The 23,999-nt window shown below is 41.4% G+C and overlaps 1 protein-coding gene across 7 annotated transcripts in view; it reads right to left on the bottom strand.

Annotated features, from left to right (window-relative positions):
• LOC105478145 (glycoprotein M6B) overlaps nucleotides 1-23,999 on the bottom strand; it is a 169,731-nt gene that overhangs the window by 41,956 nt on the left and 103,776 nt on the right. Inside the window, exon 1 of one of the 7 annotated variants that reach the window (XM_011735156.2) lies at nucleotides 5,027-5,457. The exons of 3 other annotated variants lie outside the window; for them this stretch is intronic. In XM_011735156.2, the coding sequence (XP_011733458.1) occupies nucleotides 5,027-5,087 (61 nt within the window). In that variant the 5' untranslated portion in view covers nucleotides 5,088-5,457. Of the gene's footprint in view, nucleotides 1-5,026; nucleotides 5,458-23,999 lie in introns of those variants that run through there. 3 more of the 7 variants (XM_011735158.2, XM_011735159.2, XM_011735161.2) reach the window with 3 other exon arrangements.

Raw genomic sequence — 23,999 nt, 5'->3', positions numbered from 1 at the left:
ACGAGAAATATCACTCAGCTGGCTAAGGATCAAAATTCTCCTTTATGGCATTTTGTCTGCTATTTAATCTGCCACCAATCAGCAAAATCATTATTAAAACCAAGATTATACTACCTCTAATCGTCCCTAAGCACCCTTGTACTCCTGTAACGTGAGCTGAAGGGACAGAGGAAGAATAACATTTCAAAGGAGAACACCTTTTTTGTTTGTTTGTTTTTTGTTTGTTTGTTTGTTTTGAGACAGAGTCTTGCTCTGTCGCCCAGGCTGGAGCACAGTGGTGCTATCTCGGATCATTGCAACCTCCGCCTCCCGGGTTCACGCCATTCTCCTGCCTCAGCCTCCAGAGTAGCTGGGACTACAGACACCCGCCACCACACCCAGCTAATTTTGTTTTTGTATTTTTAGTAGAGACAGGGTTTCACCATGTTAGCCAGGATGGTCTCGATCTCTTGACCTCGTGATCCACCCGCCTCGGCCTCCCAAACTGCTGGGATTATAGGCGTGAGCCACCGAGCCCGGCCGAGAACACCATTAAATGAATAAATGAATGAACAACAAAGCACATTTGTGAAACTGGGATTGTAACCTCCTTCGCTTAAAAACAGTTGGTGTGGTCACGTTCTTCCTGCATTCCATGACCATCCCTACTCCCGGTCAACTATCTCCCATGTATGTACATTTGGTCCAAAGGAGAAAAAAGCAAGAGTGTCTTTTTAACAATCCAATCCATCACAGTCACAGAGAGGGGAAGTTTAACTCATGGGGACACTGGTTATTTAGAATGTTCTCAGATACATCAAGACTAAGTCACTCTATTAAGATCATTTAGTCTACTTTGACCCTGTACTTCCAAAGTAACAGAGAAATGTGATCTTGAAAATCATAATAATCTTAATTCAGGGTTTACACTCAATTTCAGGGAAGGAAAATCTAAATTTCCAGAAATGGCCCAGAATTCTTTTTCTAATGAAATAGCAAGGCCAAGTCTTGAAAAATATTCTAATGGAATTAATAATGTAAAAGTAGAAGATGTACCAAATGGCTCGTTGAGATATTTTCCACATTTAAATGTTCTTTTAAAAAAAAAAAAAAAGTCAAAGGAAGCTGTATCATACCTACCACATATGTTCCGCACCATCTGGCCAGCCACTTTTCTCTACAGCCTATTCCCCAGACACCAACTCTTCAGATGTCCACCTTGGCAAATTCTTACAGATAATAACTGCATCTAAAACTTCCTCTGTACCATATTTATATAGCCAAGTTAGAAAATGTCAATACAAATTTCAAAATGCAATAATTTGCAGATTATCAGGAATAGTGTAACATGTGCTATGCATCCCTTTGGGTTTTTAATCACACAAGTTGTATATTCTAGAGGAGTGCTTTTCTTCCTAAATGAAAAATGAGAGCCAAAAGCACATATATTTTGCTAAATTTAAAAAAACACATAAGAAATTGTATCTATTTGATCAAAAAGATTAAAATGGATGTGTTAATTTTTTAAGGAAGTCAATAATTTAAATTCATTTCTTACTTTGACTATATCCTGTAATTTATTTTAAATTACACATTGTTTCCCATTCACTATATTTTTCTTCCTGTGTGGTTAGGAATTTAATTCGATGCCTGTAATTTATTTCAGCAATGATTCATAGGAAGTTAACTAGCCTTACTATAATTGTTTCAGTAGAATTCAATTACCTACATATAATGAAAATAATTTTCATAACAGATATATTTTCCCCCATAATAGAGCATACAAAGTTGTTATGATTCAATTGTTTTTCTACTCAGTGATTACCCACTCTCAGCAATTTCAGACGCATTTATTTTCACAAATGAAATGACATCAAGTAATACTCCACTGAAATCAATGGAAACCTACTCTCTATCTTTTTATTATTGGGTTCATGATCTATTTCTTTTGATTCTGTCTTATTCATTTCCTTTGCTTATTCCATGTCAGTGAATCTACTTACTCAATCTTCACACTTTAATGTTTTCAATTTAAAAACTGTCATTTGTAATAATTTGGCATTTCTTACATCCATCTAAGAAAATCTGCTTGTTTTCCTTAAAAATCCCTAAATATCTACTAAATACTTCTTGTGAATTTTGGTATCTGGTAGCATTCTGTGATAAAAACTTTGAGACTGAAAAAACACAAATGCTCTCCTTTTCTAAGGACATGGATTAATTTTGTCTAAAGTAGAAACAAAGTCATTCTGATTTAGTTTAAGGAAAGAGCCTTCTTTGTAGGAGTTAGTGAATCATAATAGCTGGGTTGTATTGTCCTGCTGAAACTCGCAGGAAAGATCCCAACTAGAAAAGCAAGGTCAATTCATAAAGCTAAGTTTAATTTACATTCTTAACAGACACTGCAATAATTATCCAAAGATATTAATTCACATGCTATTGGGTATTAGCCATTGGGCAATAATACCCCAAATTAAGAGAGAGGCATCGCTCCATCACCAACCATTGAAAACAGATGGGAGAGGAGAAACACAGGAAAAAATATATATATGTGCCTTAAAAACTCTACGTAAAGTGATAAAATTTACAGGATTAAATTTAATGAATAAAATCCTTTGCTGAAAGGCTTCAAAGAAAAACACAAAAAACAGATCCACCAGCTCAAGAATTATATAACACATTCTATAAATACTTATGTCAAGTTTTAAAATGTTAATTTCAACGGAAAAAGAATTTTTTAATAAACTTAAAATTAAATCTGAAGGAAGACTGATGTAACAATCACACAGAAACATTTGTGGCTATCATTTTATCCTATGTGTACCTTAATGATGATGGGTGAGCAAATTGGGAAACTACAAAGTGTCTTCTGTGGGCTTTGATTTTGTGTAGCCAGCATATGAACTTGTTCATCTAAATGCAGATTAGATAAGCCACCCTCCAGATTAACAATTATGGCGGGTCATATAACAATCAAAACCCCTCTTGCTGTAGATCAGGAAAAACAAATTCCCTGGCTCGTATTCTTATTCAAGCATGTACCGTACATGTCACACTAGCTTCTGGTAGTGTGATATTTTTGAATTATTTAACAAGCAGCTAGTGTTTATACATTGAGGTAATTTTTAAAGTTCCTTCAGAAATTATCTTTTGCTTCTAATTTTGTCTCTATAATCACAACTAATGACTTTTCATATACAGGTCGTCAGGGATGTAGTAGCAACCTGTAGATCTGATATTAAATAAGATTTAATTGACATAAAATAATAGCAGTCCATAAGACTAAGTTATAAGATACACAGTTGTGTAGTAATGATTTTATATTGGTTATATGACCTTTGCTTCCTTTCAGAGAGAAATTTAAAAAAGGGATTTTTTTGCAAAGACCAAAACAGTTTTGTCTGCCATGGTCGAATACCGCATTAATAAAAATTAAAAGTATGTACTAAGTAAAATCATCATTTTAGGATAAAATTATGGAAGACTATAAACTGTGATAGGCTTCCTTGGGACAATGCTATTACATTATCATACCCCGACAACATGCAATCAACTTAGTCTCTAGTCATCATGGAAATGAATTTTTAAACTTTGATCTCACCTCTTCATCTTGATAAATATTCCCAAGAGTTTCTCTTATAGCTATTTGGTCATTGATAAAATTTTTCTTTTTTGAAAGACACACAAGAAAATACAGGCTGGGTTTTTGGTGGGGAGGTGTAGGTTTGATACAAGGATTGAAGTAAACAAACAATTTTAAAATTAAGGTGCTATGTACTTAATGCCACTGAATTGTATACTTAAAATGGTAAATGTTATGTGTATTGTGTCATACCTAAAAAATTAATTTAAAAAGTAAAATTGCTCTGTTTAGGATAAAATATTGTGTACCAATGAAATTTTACATAAAAATAAGCAAACTTTACCCCAGCATACCGTGAAGCTGAAGTACATGTAATTGCCATTTTTGTAGGTTTAAAATGGTTGACTATCAGTAATTTCATATGCCTATATCTTTATAGATAAAACGAAGTTTTGTCCCCATACTGGAGAATTACTCTTTAGTGACTATCAGTGGACACAAGGGCTATGAGAAATAACCTTAGCATGATGGCTTTTTATATTAGAGCCACTGCAGTTATAGAATATGTTTTTGTGCATTTATGACAGTCTATGACTTTGAGTGAGGGAGATAGGTTAATTTACAATGCAGTGAGATCCATTAACCTAACAGTGGCTGAGCTGATTCTATGGGACATCGAACTTGAAATCAGTCATTATTCAGAAAAAAGAGACTAATTTTAGTTTCTACTTTCTGCCATTTTCTTACTGCAAAAACACTTTATTCCTCCAAAAAGCCATTCTGTATGAAAATTGTGGTACGTTCTAAGATTCCCTTTAAGAAATAGGACCTTTATCAATTTTCTTCCCCCCAATCTCCAAGTCATAATTAGCAGAAGATCCCCCGCCCTGCCTTTCCATCAGCACTGGGTGACAGAGCTGATGTCCCCTCTCTGAAGCTCCAACTGAAAATGATTATTACATGTCGTAGTCAGGGCCTGATACAAGAAAGAGCAATCATATTAGAATAAGAAAATTAGAGAATGCCCAAATCACTACAGCATTAGCGGAACCAAAGCAGAATTAACATGCATGCCCCTCCAGTTCCTCCTCAGCATTAGCAGAAAACTACACATTCCATGTTCCTGGAATATAACATGCAGGACACAGGACTTAAGTTATGATTAATTATATTAATAAAAAAAAAGACAGTTTCCCCAATGCATCTGCCCAAGGTGACAAACTACAGACATCCCTCTATGAAATATCACGTCGGTAGAAAGGTTTGGAACAGGAATGGATTGAAGAAAGGCTGCTCTATTAATTTAGCATCAGCCCACAGGAAAAAAAATCAACCCTAAAAGCAAGACCATGCCATAGGGATTGTCTCAGAGCCATTTTAAAAGAGAGACAAAACCGGGCTAACCCTTTTTAAGCACCCCCCAGTGAAAAGCTTTAAACAGGCTATTGTCAGAGCGCTGGGTACCTTTTCTCTCTTGGCTTTGTTCAGTATTTTCCTCGGCTGCAGTTTCCATGGCTGGCTTCATACCATCCACCAAAAATGCTTTTCCCCCTGTTCCCCCCAACACACACTTGTTTTTCCTCCTCTTCCTTTTCTTTTGGACTCCCCTCCGTCTCTTATTTACACCCGTCTGATTGAGAAGCTCTGTTCTTCACTACAGTAGATTACAGTCCCTTCCAAGATGCAAAAGTCTTGTCAGCGTCAATTTCGCTCTGCCTACTGGTCCATAAAGACAGCTGCCAAGGGGCAGGCAGCCATACGTCACCGAGGATCCCAGTTAGAAAACAGCCTTTCGGCGCCCGGCGGTGCCTACAGTCTCAATGCGGCTTGGCGGGGTGTGGGGGCGAGGTTGTGGGGCGGGGAAGGACCTGCTCCCCACTGGGCTCTTCCTCCTTGCTCTCTTTCTTAAGATCTCAATCTCGAGCTCTCTCTCTCTTTCTCCCCACCTCGTTTCTTCTAGCCAAGTACACCCAATGAATGCTAATTAATTCTCCCAGGAAAAAATAGATTGGTGACATCAGAGGAGGGGATGTGAAAGAGAAAGAAAAGAGCCCCCTCCCACCACGTGACTTTGTTGGTCGACAGCAATATATGTTGTCTCTAAGGAGACTGCATGTCTTTGCATAGGCATGACACTTTCTTTCCTGTGTGACCCCTTTATGATGTATCAGTTTATTTCAGTTACCCCTCGACCCTGGCAAAGCATGTTCAAAGGACGTGCCCACAGTCTCTATTTACTTTCTTAAATATTTGTCTTTCATGCAATTTCTAGGTAAGTACATTGCTTTTAAAAATATAAATTAAAGAGGGGAGAAAAATACATTAGAGGGAAGAAAACTCAAACATGGATTTAACGACAGCAATGTAGCAATTTGGTATTAGAACCCACTCCCTTGTCTATAGTTAATATATATGATAGTAAGAGAAACTCAAGCCTAATTTGTAAAAATGCACCCTTCCTTATTTAAAAATAAGCATAACATGTTCACAAGTATATCTAGCTGACATTTTGGTAGTTTCTTGGAATGAAAATCAAAATAGTTTTTTAATTGGATATGGTTATTTCTATATGGAGTTTTACTCATTAGAATTCCTCACTCCAAATCAAAGGAGTGTTTTCAAGAGCTCTCTAAATATTCAACATCAAGGCTAGTACACCAATGATTTTCCTTCTTACATACCCAGATACCATGAGGCCGACATTCTCAATCCATACCAACATATAAGCCTTTATCATGATTATGAGCCATATGTTTCCAAGCATCACTAATTTCTGCACCATTTTTTATGCATTTGGCTGACCAATTGACCTTCACTGTCCCTATAAAAAATTAGAGAGACTCAAGTCAAATACAGGGATGACCACTGATAGGATTCCCAGATCATGAATCGTCTGCTAGTTGGTTGGGCTTAACACTTACCTTGGAAGCAAACATAAAGACAAGTTGGAGACCACCCTCTCCTAAAATCACTCTCCTAAATTTTGATGGTTGCTTGCTCAACTCCTTAAAATAAAAGTATAAGGTACTGAATCAAAATCTTCTAACAACCTGATCTTTTAATACCTTGGCTTTAGATAATCCCTCAAACCTTCTAGATGTGTTACACTCGAGAAGATTTTGAAAACCAGTTCAGTTTGTTTCAACATTTAATTTTACATCTTGCTTTTTTCCCTTTACCCATTGTCTTAGAAGACCATGCCCATAATCAAATACGTACTCCCTCAAATTAAGGCCCCAGCCAACTTTATTGTCTCCTGGTCAGGGAATTGAGAAGTATGGCAGCCTAAAACCACAGACTTTAGAAAAAAGATTCGTTTGTGATATAATTATTTCCATGGGAAAACCCTATGGTGTGTCCTGATAGGACAGTCTTAGACATTTTTTGCAAAGACTAGGTCCACTCAAATAGAAAGGTGGCAACTGTTGGTATGTAACAGGCTTGTTCTCCCAGCAGTTCAAATGAGAATTAAAACCAAAACAAAATTCAGTTCAGCACAAAAGAAGACACTGTGATTGGTTTTTAAAGTGTCCAGCGAAGTCATTTGATTATAGAACTGGCAGAGTCTAATAATTTTTTGGCTGTTGCTTAAGAATATTATTTTAATAGTGAAGCTGGTGAAAAGGCAGAATATTAAAGACATTCTTAAGAACTCTAGTTCTATATCGAGATCAAAACGATTAGACAAAATATTCACACATCCTCCAGTTGATACCTGCATCTACTTTCCCCCTGAAAAACCACATGTAAATGAATAATTCATCACTTTTGCCCATTCACAACTTCATTATTTTCTTTTCACTAGGATAAGGTATTACAATTCTAGAAATTACCATTATATCACTTTATAACAGCCTTAAGATCTCACTAATGTTTATGATAAACCATTTGAACAGCAATTGTCAAGAGGAAGAGAGAAAAGAGTATTGTTTATTACATTTCTGAGATATGCATCCATTTTTGGCCCGAAAAGTTCTATATGTAGAATGAGTAGGATGGAAAATGTCTTCCAGAGCTGAAAATATTTCTTTGAGCCCCATGCTCTAAGGCAGTCTGGTTGAAGGTAAGAACACTTCTGAAAGTCAAAACAGGAATACAAAATACTGAACAAAACAGATGTATTAGAATGAACATATGAAATTGCTGATATTGACCAAGAACAGCAGTTTCACGTGGTTTGACTTACATGTTTGTAAGTCTTCTGTATAATTGCAGCCAGCTCCGTAAACATGCACAAAATAACCTCCCTAGTGCCAACATCTACAAGCAGCACAGACATGCACAAGTGACAGTGCCTGTCTCCAGGTAACCCATGGCTAATGGGACACAAAACTCTTCTAAAACAGGGTGCTCCTGCCTGCTACAAGCACTATGGTATCACAACAAAGAAAATGGGTGGAGGGGGAAGAGAATTTGAAAAAAGCTTTGCAGAGTTGAGTTGGCTACTGCAGTAATGCTTAGAAACCTGCTGGGTAGGGTAGGGAAGGGAAAGGTAGGGAAGAGGAAGGGAAAGCGTTCTAGGAAAAATTGAAGGGCATATGAGAGGAAAAAGAGGGTACTGTCAAAGGGTCAGGAAGTGATTTTTCTGACAGAGGGACTGATGGGAAATGGCTAAGCCAGTAGGTTGGAAACCAGGTAGGTTGAACACCTTGCTAGCCCTGGAGTGGGTAGAGATAGAAGGCTCAAGAGCAGAGCTGATCATGCTTTACAAAGGTCATTCTATTGGTAATGTGGAAGACAGGGTGGGTGCAGTATGATGAGACTAGAGTCTCCTCTAGCAAACTAGTCAGGAGTCTCCTGAAACAGTACAAGCAAGAGACAGTGTGAACCTGAACTATGGCATGGGGAGAAAGTGAGGGCCCAGACACCATTGGATTGGATCTGTATGAGTAGGGGTGGAGGAGGATTTCAAGGGGAGGCTAGAGTTTCTAGCTTGGGCGAATGAGGAGATGGTCATGCTGGGAACCAATATGGGGAACCAAAGAGAAGGAAGAAGTTTGGTAGGGGAGATTAGCAAGTGTGGTTGAAGGTGCTCTCAGGACATCCTGCAGGGACTAAGAGGCATTCAGGAATATGACTCCAGAGGAGAGCGGCTGGCCAGAGAACAGCATCTGGAGTCTTCAGTGTGGAGGCAGCCTTGGGAGTACAATAAGTCCAGTTCTGCTCATATGCCATCTTCTCAGAGGACTCTCCCTGACTCTTGTCTAAAATAGCAGCCCTGACATTCCTGGTCCCCTTAACCTGGATTTGAGTTTCATCATAGCTTTAACCACGACTCAACACTGTTATTCACTTATTTGTTCATTACTTCCCATCCTCCTAGAATACAGGTTCCTTAAAGGCAGAAATTGTTGTCTTATTCTCCACTGTATTACCAGCTCTTGGAATACTTCTGGGCACATAGTGGGTCCTCAACAAAATATATTTTAAATGAATGTTAAACAACCAGGGAGATACAGATTTCAAGTATGCCAAGATTAGAGCTTAGGGTACACTACCTTTTAAATGTAAAGGTAAAGGAAAAACTTTAAAAAGAGGGTAAAAGAAACTAAGAAGGACAAATTAGAAAACGAGGGAAATAAGACCAAAGTGGAATCATGAAATTAGAGAAAGGTTCTGTGAAGGGCATCAAGTTAACAATATAACATAGTGTCAAATACCATAAAAGGAGGAAAAAGGATGAGGACTGGCAACCAGAAAGGAGCTTTTACCACCAAATAGCCTTTGGAACTTCTGTGAGAAGGCTGAATGATGGGGAAGGAAAGGATACAACACTTCCCAGTCTCTTTCACAATCACCCTCAAAATAGGAGGCTCCCACGGTCCAGTTGACAAGTTAAACTCATACACAGGGTTTTGGCTGATGCCTGTACATCTTGGCCCTGTTTTTAACCTGGCAAGATCATATTGGATTTTTCTTCTGCGATCTATTACATTAATGATCTTCCCAGATTTGTTGTGTTTCGAAGTATAGTAAATATGCTTTATATGTCTGGGATTCAAATCATTGATAGAAATGTTGAATACAAGAAGACCAAGGTGAGGGAATCCCATGTAGACCTCTATGGACATTATCCTGGTCAGTTGGCTGGTTCATTCTTTCATTTGTTTGTTCATTCATTCATTTATTCATCCAAGATTCATTAAGCACCTATTATAGGCCAGAAATCGATCACCATTCTTTTTTTTTTTTTTCTTTTTTGAGACAGAGTTTTGATCTTGCTGCCCAGGCTGGAGTGCAATGGTGCAATCTCAGCTCACCGCAACCTCCACCTCCCGGGTTCAAGCGATTCTCCTGCCTCAGCCTCCCAAGTAGCTGGGACTACAGGCATGCACCACCACCCCAGCTAATTTTGTACTTTTAGTAGAGATGGGGTTTCTCCATATTGGTCAGGCCGGTCTTGAGCTCCTGACCTCAGGTGATCCGCCTGCCTCAGCCTCCCAAAGTGCTGGGATTACAGGCATGAGCCACCGTGCCTGGCCCGAATCACTATTTTATGCTAATATGACTATGACTGTTCAGCTAACCGAGAATTCATTAAGTTGCATAATGGTCTACTGACATATCCTTATCCTAGTCACATAGCTAGCAAAGACTTTGTCAAATGCCTACTTCTTTCAACTTTCTAGGATGATATTTTAGGTTTCTTCTGACTTTTGAAGGACTCCTCAGTGGGGAGTCATTAATCAGAAGGAGGGATGTTTCCACATTCTAACTACTAATTCCTCTGCAATTTTGTGTTTCGTGGAACATTTAAGCAACATGAAATACCCTGGCATAATCCTTCCTCATTGCCCCTCAAAGGAAATCAATAACCAGAACAAGCTCACACCTCCCTGAACAAATTTTATTTCTCTTTTTCTCTTCAAGCCCCATTACACAGCAATTTTTCTTTTTTCTAAATTGTAAATATATTGTGCTTAAAATAATTTTGTGTTAAGTGACTCCTATTTTTTTTTTCTTTTTTTGAGACAGAGTCTCGCTCTGTTGCCCAGGCTGGAGTACAGTGGTGCAATCTTGGCTCACTGTAACCTCTGCCTCCCAGGTTCAAGTGATTCTCCTGCTTCAGCCTCCCCAGTAGCTGGGACTACAGGCATATGCCACCTCGCCCAGCTAATTTTTGTGTGTGTATTTTTAGTAGAGGTGGGGTTTCACCATATTGGCCAGGCTGGTCTCAAACTCCGGACCTCAGGTGATCTGCCCACCTTGGCCTCCCAAAGTACTGGCATTACAGACGTGAGCCACCACGCCTGGCCTTGTGACTCCTATTTTCACATTGCTCCCCATGACAAAATCAAAGATGTGTTCTGATAGCAAATACATGGGCCCTCTTTCTACTTGGAGAAAACAGAATGATAAATACAGCAAGAATTCTTAAATAGTACAGACAGAAAAGATACTTTTTACATAAAGTAGCAATAATATTCAACATATTAATAATTCTGTGATGTTAAAAATGCTGCATACATTTAAAAACACAGAAACTGGACACATAGCATGGAGCCAGGAATTTCCAAATGTGATTTAGAATGTGATTGTCTAGATTTGGGTCCTTTCCATAATCAGACTTTCCCAAAGCTTTATCAATTTGGCAAAGACTTTGTCCTGCATTACCATAATTAAATTTCTCATTTTTCATCCAATGTGGGTTTTTTAAAAAAATATCTTTTGATCCCTCACTCTTTTTAGTTTTTTTCTTCATGTATTTTCTGAGTACCTCTTGTATATTTGCTATACTTTCCTTTATAGGAAATGACACTGCATAAAGCTAAGAGTTGAAAAGACAAATCAAACTGGTTGGTATATAGGAAAACACTTATAAACGGTAAAGCTCCGGGAACTATAAGCCATCATTGCCAGTGTTTCTCTTTAATGGTAGAGGTGGAGCCCAGGCACGTCACTGTCATGAAACTGGCTAACATCGACGACAATGAGCACACACGGAACCTCTGTTAGCCAATCTCTTCTCAACTTAATCACTTGTTTATTTAACAACTGTCAGTGTCCTCATTAGGAGCCTCAGGAGCCACCAAAACAGTGATTGTTGAGTTTGGCAAAAGCCAACTTGAGCTGTAATGACCCTCTGTCTCCTGACAAAAACATTCCACTGATTGTTTAAAAAAAAAAAAAAAAAAAAGAGTCCTGATCTGTTGCCCAGGCTGGAGTGCAGTGGTGTGATCTCGGCTCACTGCAACCTCTGCCTCTCGAGTTCAAGCAATTCTCCTGCCATAGCCTCCCGAGTAGCTGGGACTACAGGCGTGTGCCACCATGCCCAGCTATTTTTTGTATTTTTAGTAGAGAAGGGGTTTTGCCATGTTGGCCAGGCTGGTCTCGAACTCCTGACCTCAAGTGATCCACCCACCTCAGTCTCCCAAAGTGCTGGGATTACAGGCATAAGCCACCGCACCCGGCCTCCACTGAACCTCATTTTCAAAAGGAGAGCAAGGAATAAAAGTTTGGCACCAGCAGGCTGAGGCTTCCTATGATGGAAACTGGTGTGGCATGAAAAGTTTCAACATACTGGGCTGCCAAATGGGCACAGCACAGGCAGTACTGCGTCATGAGGTGGCATATGCCTCCTCAGCACTGGTGTCTACTGCATCTATCTGTCCCAAAGTCAAGGTCGGCATTACTGCTCTTCTCCTCGCTCTTAAATCAGGATTGCTCCACCTTGGCACTAGTGATGTTTCGGGCTGGATCATTATTGTGAGGCTGTCCTGGGCATTGTGGATGTGTAACAGCATCCCTGCCCTCTACTCACTAGATACCAGGAGCACCACCCCTGTTTTGATTACCTAAAATGTTTCTAAACACTGCCAAGTGTCTCCTGGAGGGTAAAATCATCCCCAGTTGAGAACCATTGCCTTAGGAGCTATCTTTTCTTCCCTAAGCTTCATCTGGCTATTGCGATATTCTATCAGAAAATGGTTCTCAGGCCTAGCTGTGCACTGGAATCACAGGGGAAGTTTTTAAAATATTGATGCCAGGACATCACCCCCAGAGATTCTGATTTGACAGATGGGGTTGTGTGGTGGGCATGAGAGCTTTCAAATCTCCCCAGGTAATTCCAATATGCAGCCGACTGCTGGAGGCAGGAGGGAAACAGACAATGTGTGCTACGATGATGGTGACACAATCAGACCTGTTTTAGGAAAATTATCCAGAGGGCAGCTGGATGCACAGATAGGAAACCAAAGAGGGCAGAATCAGAGCGACCATACTTGATTAGGGAAGAGGTGGGGACTGCATACTCAGCTGAGGCAGGAATGAAAAATCGCGCATTAAGGCAAGAGGGAGAGATTCAGGGTTGATCCTGAGACTTTCCGCTTGGATCCCTAAAAGGATAGTGAGTCCCATAGGGAAGTGGAGAGAACGGGTGATGTATTGGTTTTCTGGGGCTGCCAGAACAAAGTACCACAAAGTGGGTGGCTTTAAACAACAGAAATTATTCTCTCACAGTTCTGGAGGTGAGAAGTCCAAAGTCAAGGTGTGGGTGGGGCCATGTTTTCCACGTTTTCTCTGAATGCTCTAGGGGAAGATCCTCCTTTCAGCTTCTGGTGATAGCCTGCAATCCTGACGTTCCTTGGCTTGCAGATGCATCACTCCCATCTCGGCCTCCGTCATCACATAGTGTCCTCTCTGTGTGTCTATGTCTGTGTCTCTTCTTATAAGTACACCAGTCATATTGGACTGGGGCCTACCCTCATTGAGTATGGCCTCATCTTAACTCGATTATGTCTACAAAGACCCTACTTCCAAATAAGGCCACATTCACATAGGTAGCAGGAGTTAGGACTTCAACATATTTTTTGAGGGGGGTTGGGGACACAATTCTACCCACACCAGATAAGGAGAGTGAGAAGGACTATCAAGTTTGGAAGCCATGTGGGTGGTGTCTGTGCAGCTGCTCAGCCTGAGCAGAGTTTGGAAATGAAGACTTGAGTGTTATCATCAGCAGAGAGGAACCTATTATCATCACAGGAGTGGGTGGGATGCCAAGGCAGAAGGTACAGAGGAGAAAACCTTTCAGGTGCCTCCCAATTCAGGGGATCTCTAGTGGGAGAACCACCCTCAAAGGATGCAGAAGATGTTGACAAAGTTCCAGGACAGGGCCCTGTCACAGAGGAGGAACGAATTTTAAGAAGGAGGGGGTGTCCTCACAGTCAAGGCAACCAGAAGGCGAGGACTTGGCAAAGGCCACTGAAATGGAAAATTCCGATGTCCTTGCCAGCATCAGTGCAAAGCCTGGAATGGAAACCACTTTACAGGGGGGCTACAGAAGTTCGGCTGGGAAGTGAAGAAGAGGAAGCAGGGGCAGCCCACTTTCTAAAGAAATTTGGTAGTGAGGGGAAGGCCAGAGAAAGATGCAGGCAGCTTAGGGAGAAAAACACAGGAAGAGAGTCCCAAACATGTCTTATGCTGAAAAGGCAGTGATGGCCACTGAAAGAGAGGTTTCAAAAGATGCTGGTGAAGATGGACAGATGATGAATGGAGATCACAGGAGAGGAAGAGGGCCAGCTGTGGATGGCAGGATGTGATGCTTCTCCTTCTGAAATGGAAGTAAGGAAGAGAAAATAGAAGGAAAAGGAAAAGTCATCCAACTCCAAGATTTAAGGAATTTCATCTTAGAAGAGGTGGTAGGGATGGAGAGGTTAAAAGGGCAACCTGTCCAGCATTGAGAAGGGTACATTTGTGTCTTGATTTAGTTCACCTCATAGCCCTAAGAAGAGGAAAGCATCAGCTCTGTTTTATGGGTGACAAAATGGAAGGTGTGATGGTCTTGGGTCTTAGTAAGGTAGGTGGATTGCCCTGAGTCTAGACTGCCCAGGGACCTGAGTGGGGCTGAGTTTCCAGGGGCACAGAGACACTAGGGAGGTAGACTGAAGGAGACAAGGAATACCCTTACCTTATGTCTCACCACCCTGAGGGGAATGGACCCCAACATGACAGAGCCACACTAACGAAACAAAGCCAAAATGGGAAATGAGGACCAAATGATGGGTTTTTAAACTGGTTTTAAGAAAGTTTCTGGCTGGGTACAGTGTGGCTTATGCCTGTAATCCCAGCATTTTGGGAGGTCAAGGCAGAAGAATTGCTTGAGCCTATGGGCAACATAGCAAGACCCAGTATCTATTAAAATAAATACATACATACATACATACATAAAGATAGCCAAGTGCAGTGGGGCATACCTATAGGTCCAGTTACTCAGAAGGCTGACGTGAGAAGATTGCATGAGCCCAGGAGTTGGAGGCTGCAGTGAGCAATGATCACACTACTGTACTCCAGCCTGGGTGACAGAGAGAGACCCTATATTTTTTAAGGAAAGCTGCTACTTCTTCCTGTGTACACAAGGAATACATCAGGAGACAGACAGCTGATCTACTGACAACATGCTTCCTAATTATTACATCCCGTGGGGTGCTTGGATTCCCTCATTAAGAGTGGCACAATGAGCATTCCCTGTGAGGGCCCCCAATTAACTCATCTACCCAGCATGTTCCAGCCAACATGAACAAGGGCCAGCCTTCCAGACTCCTCTTTGTTAGCTGTTTAACCGCCGTTATTGGAATCCCGGTCATGTTTCTGGAGCAGTTCCTTCTTGGTTCAGCAGAAACCACCAGGGCTGGGTTATTCTCTCACCCAAAGAGTCCTCAACTCAACCACAAAGCTCGGGGAACCTGGGGTGCTCTGCTGAGGATTTGCCTTATATCATCTGCCAAAATCCCAATCGCACTGTCTCCCCATCTCCCCAGCTCCAAGTCCCCTCCTAAAAGGCACGGGCCAAAGTCCATCTCCTTTTGAAAGCCTCCTTGGTGAAATCTACCTACTTCCTTTTTTTTTTTTTTTTTTTTTTTTTCCTTTTAGAGTCCAGGTCTCACTTTATCACCCAGGCTGGGGTGCAGTGGTGTGATCATGGATCACTGCAGCCTCAAACTCCTGGGCTCAAGCCATCCGCCTGCCTCAGCCTCCCAAATAGCTGGCATTACAGGTGTGACCACGCCCAGCCCATTTCCCCCTTCTTAGCATTCTAACTCACCCCGCTGTCTCTCAGTTATAAATGCAAGCCTCCATGGATGGCAGTTCCCTGCACTAAAAGGACACTCATCTGCCTTGACCTTCCTCCCACTCAGGTTGGAGACAAAGGCTTGTGCCAACTTGGATCAGGCCCAACCTTCAATACTGTGCCACCATGGAAGGCTTCCCAAGGTAGGCGGATCTCAACACCTTCAGCCTGCTTTGCTAAAGGAAGACAGACATTACCAAATTGAAGGTTAAATCACAGGACACTTGGGCTGTAAAAATTCTCACAACAGAAGTTGGAAAATTATGGGATAAGTGCAGCAGAAGTAGCGATAAAGATGACATGACTTCTTTAAGAACCCTTCTGAGAACTCAGGGTGGCTCAGGGAAACCTTCATGCCTTGATGCTGTTTCAGCCACTCCCTGCCCTCAACATGCAGGAGTTGACGTCATCTTTCCCTGAAATAGAGTCAGTGTGTGGATTAATGAGTTTCTACCTGTCGGGCTGCCAGGAAAGGTGCTTTCTCAAGCAGGCACACAGATGCCCACATACCTCTTGGGGAACCAGACCCCTTCAAATCCACCCCCTCTACAGTGCTCATGTCACATTGATCTGAGCAACAGAAAATATCCAACAAACACAGGGGTTGGTTATATTTTTCTAATCTTTGTACATGCTCCTCTGCAACTATCACCAACTGTTATGGCTTGAATGTGTCCCCAAATTTCATGTGTTGGAAACTTAATCCCCAATGTGGCAGTACTGAAAGGTGAGTCCTTTAAGTGATTGGGTCTTAATTTATTAATCATGAATGAATTAAGGTGTTAATGGATGAATGGATTATCATGGGAGGGTACTGGTGGTTTTGTAAGAAGAGGAAGAAAGACCTGAGCTAGCACACTCTGCCCCCTTGCCATGTGATGCTCTGTACCGCCTTGGGACTGTCCCCATCAGTAAGAAAGCAGTCGCCTGGACCTTGTACTTCTCAGCCTCCATAACTGTAAGAAATATTTTTTTTTCTTTGTAAGTTTCCCAATTTCAGGTATCTTGTTATAAGCAATAGGAAAATGACTAATACACAAAGTCATCACACAAAGAAACTGTGAGTGCCAGCTACCAGGGATACTTGGCCAATTCCTTTCAAGTGGTTTGTTTTTATTTGCTACAGGCCAAGGTGCTGGCTCTATGAGGAACCCATGGACTGGGCTCAACGCTGTGTCCAGAGGACCCACTGCACCTACATGAGATGTGATAGTAGCTCAGAAGGAATGGACAAAAGCCAACACTCAGAGCTGAGGGTCTCCTTGGCACCAGCACTACTACAATAATTTTAACCTATGTTCTTTCATTTTTGCCTTCATGACAGTATTGAGAGTTGGGCATCACCATCCCCCTTGCATGGATGAAGAAATGAAGACCAAAGGGAGCTGTATGCACTTGGCCAAGGTGGTCAAGAAGCTGGTCAGAAGCTGAGCTGAACCTTGACTCAGGCCATTGGATGCCAGAGTCGGGAAACCAAGAGTCAGGCAGCCATGATGGCAGGAACGAAAGTTCAATAAGGGCCCAGGTGACTAGGTGATCAGCAGCATCAACTGTTGAACTCAGAGATTCCAGGTCACCACCAAAGCTTCACTCAGAATGGCTCTTCCATCACTTGCAACTATCTCCCCAAAACCTAGTAATCTGGAGTTCCCCTTCAAACTCTGATAAAACATGGGGCCGCACACTTCCACAACTCAGTAAGGCTCTCACGTCTGCATCCTTGTTCAGCATCCCCGCCAGCCCCCCTCCAATGCTTACCAGCCTTATGATACCATGTGACCTTCCTGAGTTTCAGCTTCATTGTCTACCAAAAGGACTCATAAGAGAACTTCCCCCATAAGGCTATTGTTAGGATCGTGTAATACTGCATGCAGCACCTCAGCACGACGCCTCCTACATGACACTTACAAATGCTATTTTCTATTTTCAAAGTCCTTTATGCTCCCACCACCATCATACAGGTCCCAGGGAGAGGTAGAGAGAGGAAGAATTAGCTGGTGATTTCATGTCCTTCTAGATCTTTCCCTGACCCTGAAAGGTTCATTTCTGTGCCCTTACCTGGCCTGGATTTCTAGGGGCACTCCCCACTCCACCCGGTCCTGCCCCAGACCTCCCTGTATTCTGTCCACAAATTGTACCAGGGTCCTCCCTGAGGAGGTCCAGTTTGGATGTGATGCCTGAGATTGACTAAGCTGCAAATAAATAACAGGAACTGAGACGAATAAGGTAATGGGATTAAAAAAGACATGCCTTCAAGGGTACTCTTTCAACAATGGACTAAATTGTTTTCTGGAATCTGTAGGATATTGCTAACACCTGTATTCAAGTCCAAATTAAATGTGCCCTGAATTTTTTTTTAAAAGCACAGTGGAATTTCTTTCTTCATGTCAGAGAATCACGCAAACAGGGTCAGCTTCGTGGGCATGTGATGTGCACAGAGCCTTGCCCTCAGAAGGGCCTGAAGCTTGGTTTAATACTCTGATGGCATTGTCTTAAAATTCTTAATCATTTTATCTTCGAACCTGTGTTTTCAACGGGACCATGTTGCATGCATGTGAGCAGAGGAGCTACATGCTCCTTGCCACCTCATTTGCATACCACATTCATGATGCACCATGAGCCCAGAATTCTGGTGAATCCCTAGTGCATGGGGAGTTCAATAAGGACTCAAAGTCCTTAAAAGGTAAGCATGTTCCGTCTATGACTAAGTAAGCACTGGTGTGAACAGTCCTAAAGGTCACACTTTCTGTTCTAAGCGCAACTTGCTTCAAATGCAGAAAGAAGTTACTGGAGTTCTAAGAGACATGAATGACCAAGGAACCTGGCCATATCCTTCCTTACTCCTGTTACTTCCCTGTATTGGCCAAGCACTTACACTGACAATGACAATCCAGAAGGAAAGGGAAAGATAGGGCAACCGAGTTCCTTTCCTTTCAGTTCTTCCCTACTTACTAGCAAGCCACAGGCAGGGAGTGTTGAGGATGTGCTAATATCAATAAGTAAAATCAAAACACTTGAGTTAGCTTTTTGCAGCATTTCCACTGTTCTAGTTAGTATAAAATACATATATGTACTAGCTACAAAATACAAATTGTGTGTCAGTGATCCCATATACATGGTAAATGATCTTATGCTTGCATCTAAAATTTGCACTGCACAATTGAAGGATGGTTGGTAAGATTCACACTAATAATTTAAAATGACATTAAGAATGACATTAAGTTGCACACAAAAATGTCTCGACAAATCGAGAGAGAAACTATGGAAGAAAGGGAAATGTTTTTATTTTAGTATCATGAATGGCCCTATTTTCCTGCCTTCTGAACAACTGGCCTGCATTTTCATTTTGCACCTGGCTCTGCAAGTTCAGAAGCTGGCCCTCACAGCAAGGCCTGATCCAGTAAATTGTCACTGCAGGGGAAAGGAGGCAGGGGTCGCTGTGGCCATGTGGTGGCATGGTAATGCAATTTCAGTGGGATTAAGGGTGTATGTGATGATTCTATAGGAGTCTGGTCTTTTGCTGCTGCGGCAGGTCACTGATACCTTCCCCTTACTGGCTCAATGACATTTCATAAATAAGCTATGAATACTATATAGCTCAAGGCAGGCACAGGCTTACGGTCCAATATATGGTAAGTAAAGGGATGCAGAAGAGCTCAGTATACACACACAGAGAGAAATGGCTTGGGGGACCCACATGGAAACTGGTTTATTTACAATCAGGCCCTGTCTAAGCATTTAGGGTCTCAAAAATCTATTGAGATGATTGGCTCTGATGGTTGGGATGGGAATCGGGAAGTCTGGGGTTCTAAGGTTCTAATCTTGACCCTGTCACTTGCCAGTCACGAGGCCCTGGACAAGATGCTTATAGAGCTTGTCCTGGCTCTAAGATACGCTAGGTCTTAAGTGACCAGTTCAGCAGGATGGTTATAAGGAAAAAAAGGAACATCAAGTAGGGAACCCTACAACCCAGCAGGCATGGCCCCAGCTCCATCACCAGTCCTATTGACCTAAGCTATCCTCTGACTGTGTAGGTCAAGTGACTGTGCACCTGCTCTTACTGACCTCTAAACATCATCCAACCCTGGGATGGATTCCAGTGGGCTCCTGGTGTTCTTTAGGGCAAGATGCCAAAACTTTTTCTTTGAAAGTATGTGATGCAATTAAGTTTTTCTCAGCATTGATCTTACTAACCTGTGCCCTTTAACCTCTCAAAGCAGTTACACTGAAATTATTATGCTCAGATTGCTAAGAGCACAAAATGAAAAGACAAACCAATAAAACCACTACAAAGATATTTTATAATAAAATTCAGGCTCTGTTATCTGCTTGGACATGTATTTTAGAAACAAAATGGATAAAATTTAGTGCTATCAAATATATAAAAATTAAAAAAACCAAACTTAACATTCGAATGTATTTCCCCACCCCCAACAGAAATCTGATAGTTTTAAGATTGGTTAAGATCTTCTCATGAACTGGGGATTATAATTTGTTAATATAATTAAAACAATATATCTATGTACTTTTTACGATTAAAAAAACAGGCTATTGATAGACTAGGAGGAATATATTTGCCAGCGCTCTAACTGGCAGGGTGGATTCAGATGATCTGAGTGAGCATGTAGTTGTCCCCTTCCTTTGACTCTACTGCAAGTGTGACCTTCATGAAGCTACCTACTCAGATGAAGGAAGATGAACATCCTAGACCCAGCAGCCTCACACCAAGTGATTCTGAGGTACATCAAAGACTGAAAACCATTAATTTACAGAAGAATGTGACTATCCAACACACACTTAGACAAAAACATTTGAAATTTACCAATACGTGGCTTGTTGCAGTATCTGAAATTTACTTTCTAATGTTAGCATGCTTGCTTTTTCTAGTTCAGGAAAGTACCTAGGACTTACAGATGTATAAGTCAACGGCCCTCAGACTAAAGTCTACAGAAAACCAGTGCCTTGTTGGGTCAGCTGCTTGGTGGGTCCAGGGTTGGTATAAAACACAAACTGCACAAAAATGGGAACTATTTCACTTGGTCTATTGCTGTTGATAATTCACACTAAGACAAAGCCACACATTTAAAAATATATTCACATTATTCAAAGGCAATCTTTGGTTCAACTGTCTCATCTGTTTATCTTCTAGGATGGAAATTAGAAGTAGGATGAAGTCATTCAGGTCCTTTAATCCACTAAATAGTGAGTGGCCTTTGAAAATTGAAAAGCACTGGGACAACTTGAAATAATGATCCCTGCCAGGTCAAACATAAAATATCCTATTGGGTAGAAAGGGCAACCAATGAAGAGTAAATCTCAGTGATCTCAAGGAATCTACCAATAATATTTTAAGTCATTAAATCGCACACAATGTTTTCGTAGCAGAGAATCTGCAGATTCAGAGCATCTCAGAGGAAAGGTCAAAATCTGAGGAACAGTAGTCTTAGCTACTCAAGAGCTGAGCCAAGAGGATCACTTGAGCCCAGGAGTTTGAGGTTTTAGTGAGTTATGATCTTTTCTTCTTTGTGAGCTGTCTGACATTCAGCATTCCCTAAAAATCTGTGTGTGATGCTGACATTCATACAGCAGATGACAAATATCCACTCGCATTAACCCATAATAACTTAAGGGCTGGGCAGTTTTAGTTTATCCTGTAATTGTACATTCATAATTTCTATATCAATGACATACTGTATTGCTGAAACAAATGCATTTTCTACTTTTAGATAGGATTACTACATCAAGTGAATGCTACTGTCTATGCTGACCTCACAAGCTATTTGATAAAACCTCTTCCATGTATTCGAGAATAAGATAGTGGAATGTTAGCAACATACTGGTACACTTTAAAAATTGTGTTAGCCAGGCACTGTGGCTCACTCCTGTAATCCCAGCACTTTGGGAGGCTAAGGTGAGAGGATCTCTTGAGCCCAGGAGTTCCAGCCCAGCCTGGGCAACATAGTAAGACTCTATTTCTTAAGAAAAAAAAAACTAGAAAAAAAATTAGCTAGGCTTGGTGGCATGCATCTGTAGTCCTACTCAGGAGTCTGAGAGGTGACGATCTCTCGAACCTAGGAGTTTAAGGCTGCAGTGAGCCATGATCACCCTATTGCACTCCAGTCTGGGTGAAAGAGAGAGACCCTATTAAAAAATAAAAACAAAACTTTGTTCATCTGTGCTTTCAATATAAAAACAATTTGAGGTCAGTTAGTCATACACTCAAGTGGAATCAGAATGGGCTAACGTGCTTTCAAAGTGGTAACTAAGTGATGGCTTTCAATTCAAAGAGGAAGGTTTCTAGTGCCCCGCCATTGGGCTTTGTCTTTGGTTCATGCCATGAAGGTGACAATGTCGCCCAGGGCCCTGAAAGGGCAGGCTATGTACCTTCATTTTACCACACAGGCATTTAAGAGGAGGGCACTGGAGTCAAACAACCTAGGATTTCCTCACAGAAACTACAACGAGAAGAATTTTGTTCAGTTCTTCTGATTATCTGGTCTTATTTGAAATAAACACTATGTGCCCAGAATTCTAAAACAGGAGAGAAATTTAAAAACCATCTAGCTCTTCTTTCCTTTTCCAGTCTGTAATCAGGATGGAAAGGACTAAAGAATTCAAGTCTCTTGACTCCCACCCAAACATGCTCTTTTTTCACCTGATGTATAGTTAGCAAAGCAAATATTCTGTTAGGATAAGGCTCAAATGCCAAATCTACAATATATTCACTAGGCAGAGATAATTCTTCCTAAAAATATACATTACATCTTTGCAAGGACACATTCTTGTATTTTTACAAAATGCCTTTTAAAAGTAAAATCTTACTGGGCCAAGACAGAGCACAATAGAGAAGACAACATAAATCTTTGGAAATCAATGCTTGTTAATGTCAATTTATCTTTTTAATGAAAAGCCACTGATAAACCATGCCATACAATTAAGTGAGCAAATGCATGCCATGGGCTTTGCACAAGACCAAGGAATAGTCAATAAAAAGTAGTTGTGATGATTGATAGGCAAGGCCAGAGTAGGGTTTAAAAAGCTTTTTCACGAAGGCAATAAAACTCTGGGATGGAGCTTGTCAACCTGTCTCTGTCAGAGTATAGTAGATGGATAATGGTCACCTGCTCCACCCACTCACAGAGGAGAACCTTGGATTATGGGCAATTTCTAGCTCCCAACCTGAGATCCCACTCATTCTCAGGAAAGCTTATCAGTGGAAGGCAGTAACAGCAGTGTATGATAAGAATAAATGGATACTTCTCACCATATTAAGACATACCAGTTCGAAACATCTTAGCTGTCAGTTAATAACTCATCTGTTTACTTAATGGATATTTATCAAGTATCAGCCATGTGCCAAGGATTGTGTCAGGTACTGTGGATATAAAAAGAGTGGAGACTGCTTCTCACTGGAGGAGCTAATGAGCTCGTGTGAACAGAGGGACACAAACATTAATTTTTTATTCAGCAAATATTTATCTGTTTCCCTGTGTGGGGGTGGGGCCACTGTCACGGCAGCTAGAACCACAGAGCATCTCAGCAGACTAAACAGTGCATGAGTACATGAATGTTGGGCCCATGTCTTATTCATTCACCAGTGCAGGCCCAGCAACTAGCCGGGGACAACTATTATTGGCGTTGCTGAATGGCCAACAAGAGCCATCTGGTCCTCAGCCTCCCCAAACTCACTCAACCCATGGAAGGATGAGTGGAACCATGGGGGCAAGTATGTAGCCAAGCTTAACTCCGCCAGCAAGAATGGCCAATAAAAGCTGGAAGGGGCAGAGGATGTATGGCAAGCAAGGCTTCCTAGAAGAAATACTATCTGAATGGGTACTTGATAAATAAGCAGAAGTTCTCTGATACTTTTAGGAATTCCACAGTTTTTTGGGGGAAGTCCTAGACCCCAGTGAAAAAGCTAGGAGTTTTTTTTCAACTCTACAATGGGAGCAAGTTTCTAAACTCCTTGGTGCCTCAGAGCCTCAACTGTACAGTGTAATATTTAGTCATATCCACCTTCAAGTGATTGGGGAGATTTTTTTTTTTTTTTTTTTTTTTTTTTTTTTGAGACGGAGTCTCACGCTGTTGCCCAGGCTGGAGTGCAGTGGCGCGATCTCGGCTCACTGCAAGCTCCGCCTCCCGGGTTCCCGCCATTCTCCTGCCTCAGCCTCCTGAGTAGCTGGGACTACAGGCGCCCGCCACCGCGCCCGGCTAATTTTTTGTATTTTTAGTAGAGACGGGGTTTCACTGTGGTCTCGATCTCCTGACCTTGTGATCCGCCCGCCTCGGCCTCCCAAAGTGCTGGGATTACAGGCTTCAGCCACCGCGCCCGGCCCGATTGGGGAGATTAAATGAGGATGTAGTAAACAG

Source organism: Macaca nemestrina, chromosome X (assembly GCF_043159975.1).
Source record: "Macaca nemestrina isolate mMacNem1 chromosome X, mMacNem.hap1, whole genome shotgun sequence".
Classification (NCBI taxonomy): Eukaryota; Metazoa; Chordata; class Mammalia; order Primates; family Cercopithecidae; genus Macaca; species Macaca nemestrina.
The sequence above is the reverse complement of the archived record's forward strand: the minus strand, read 5'-3'. Positions and strand labels throughout refer to the sequence as shown.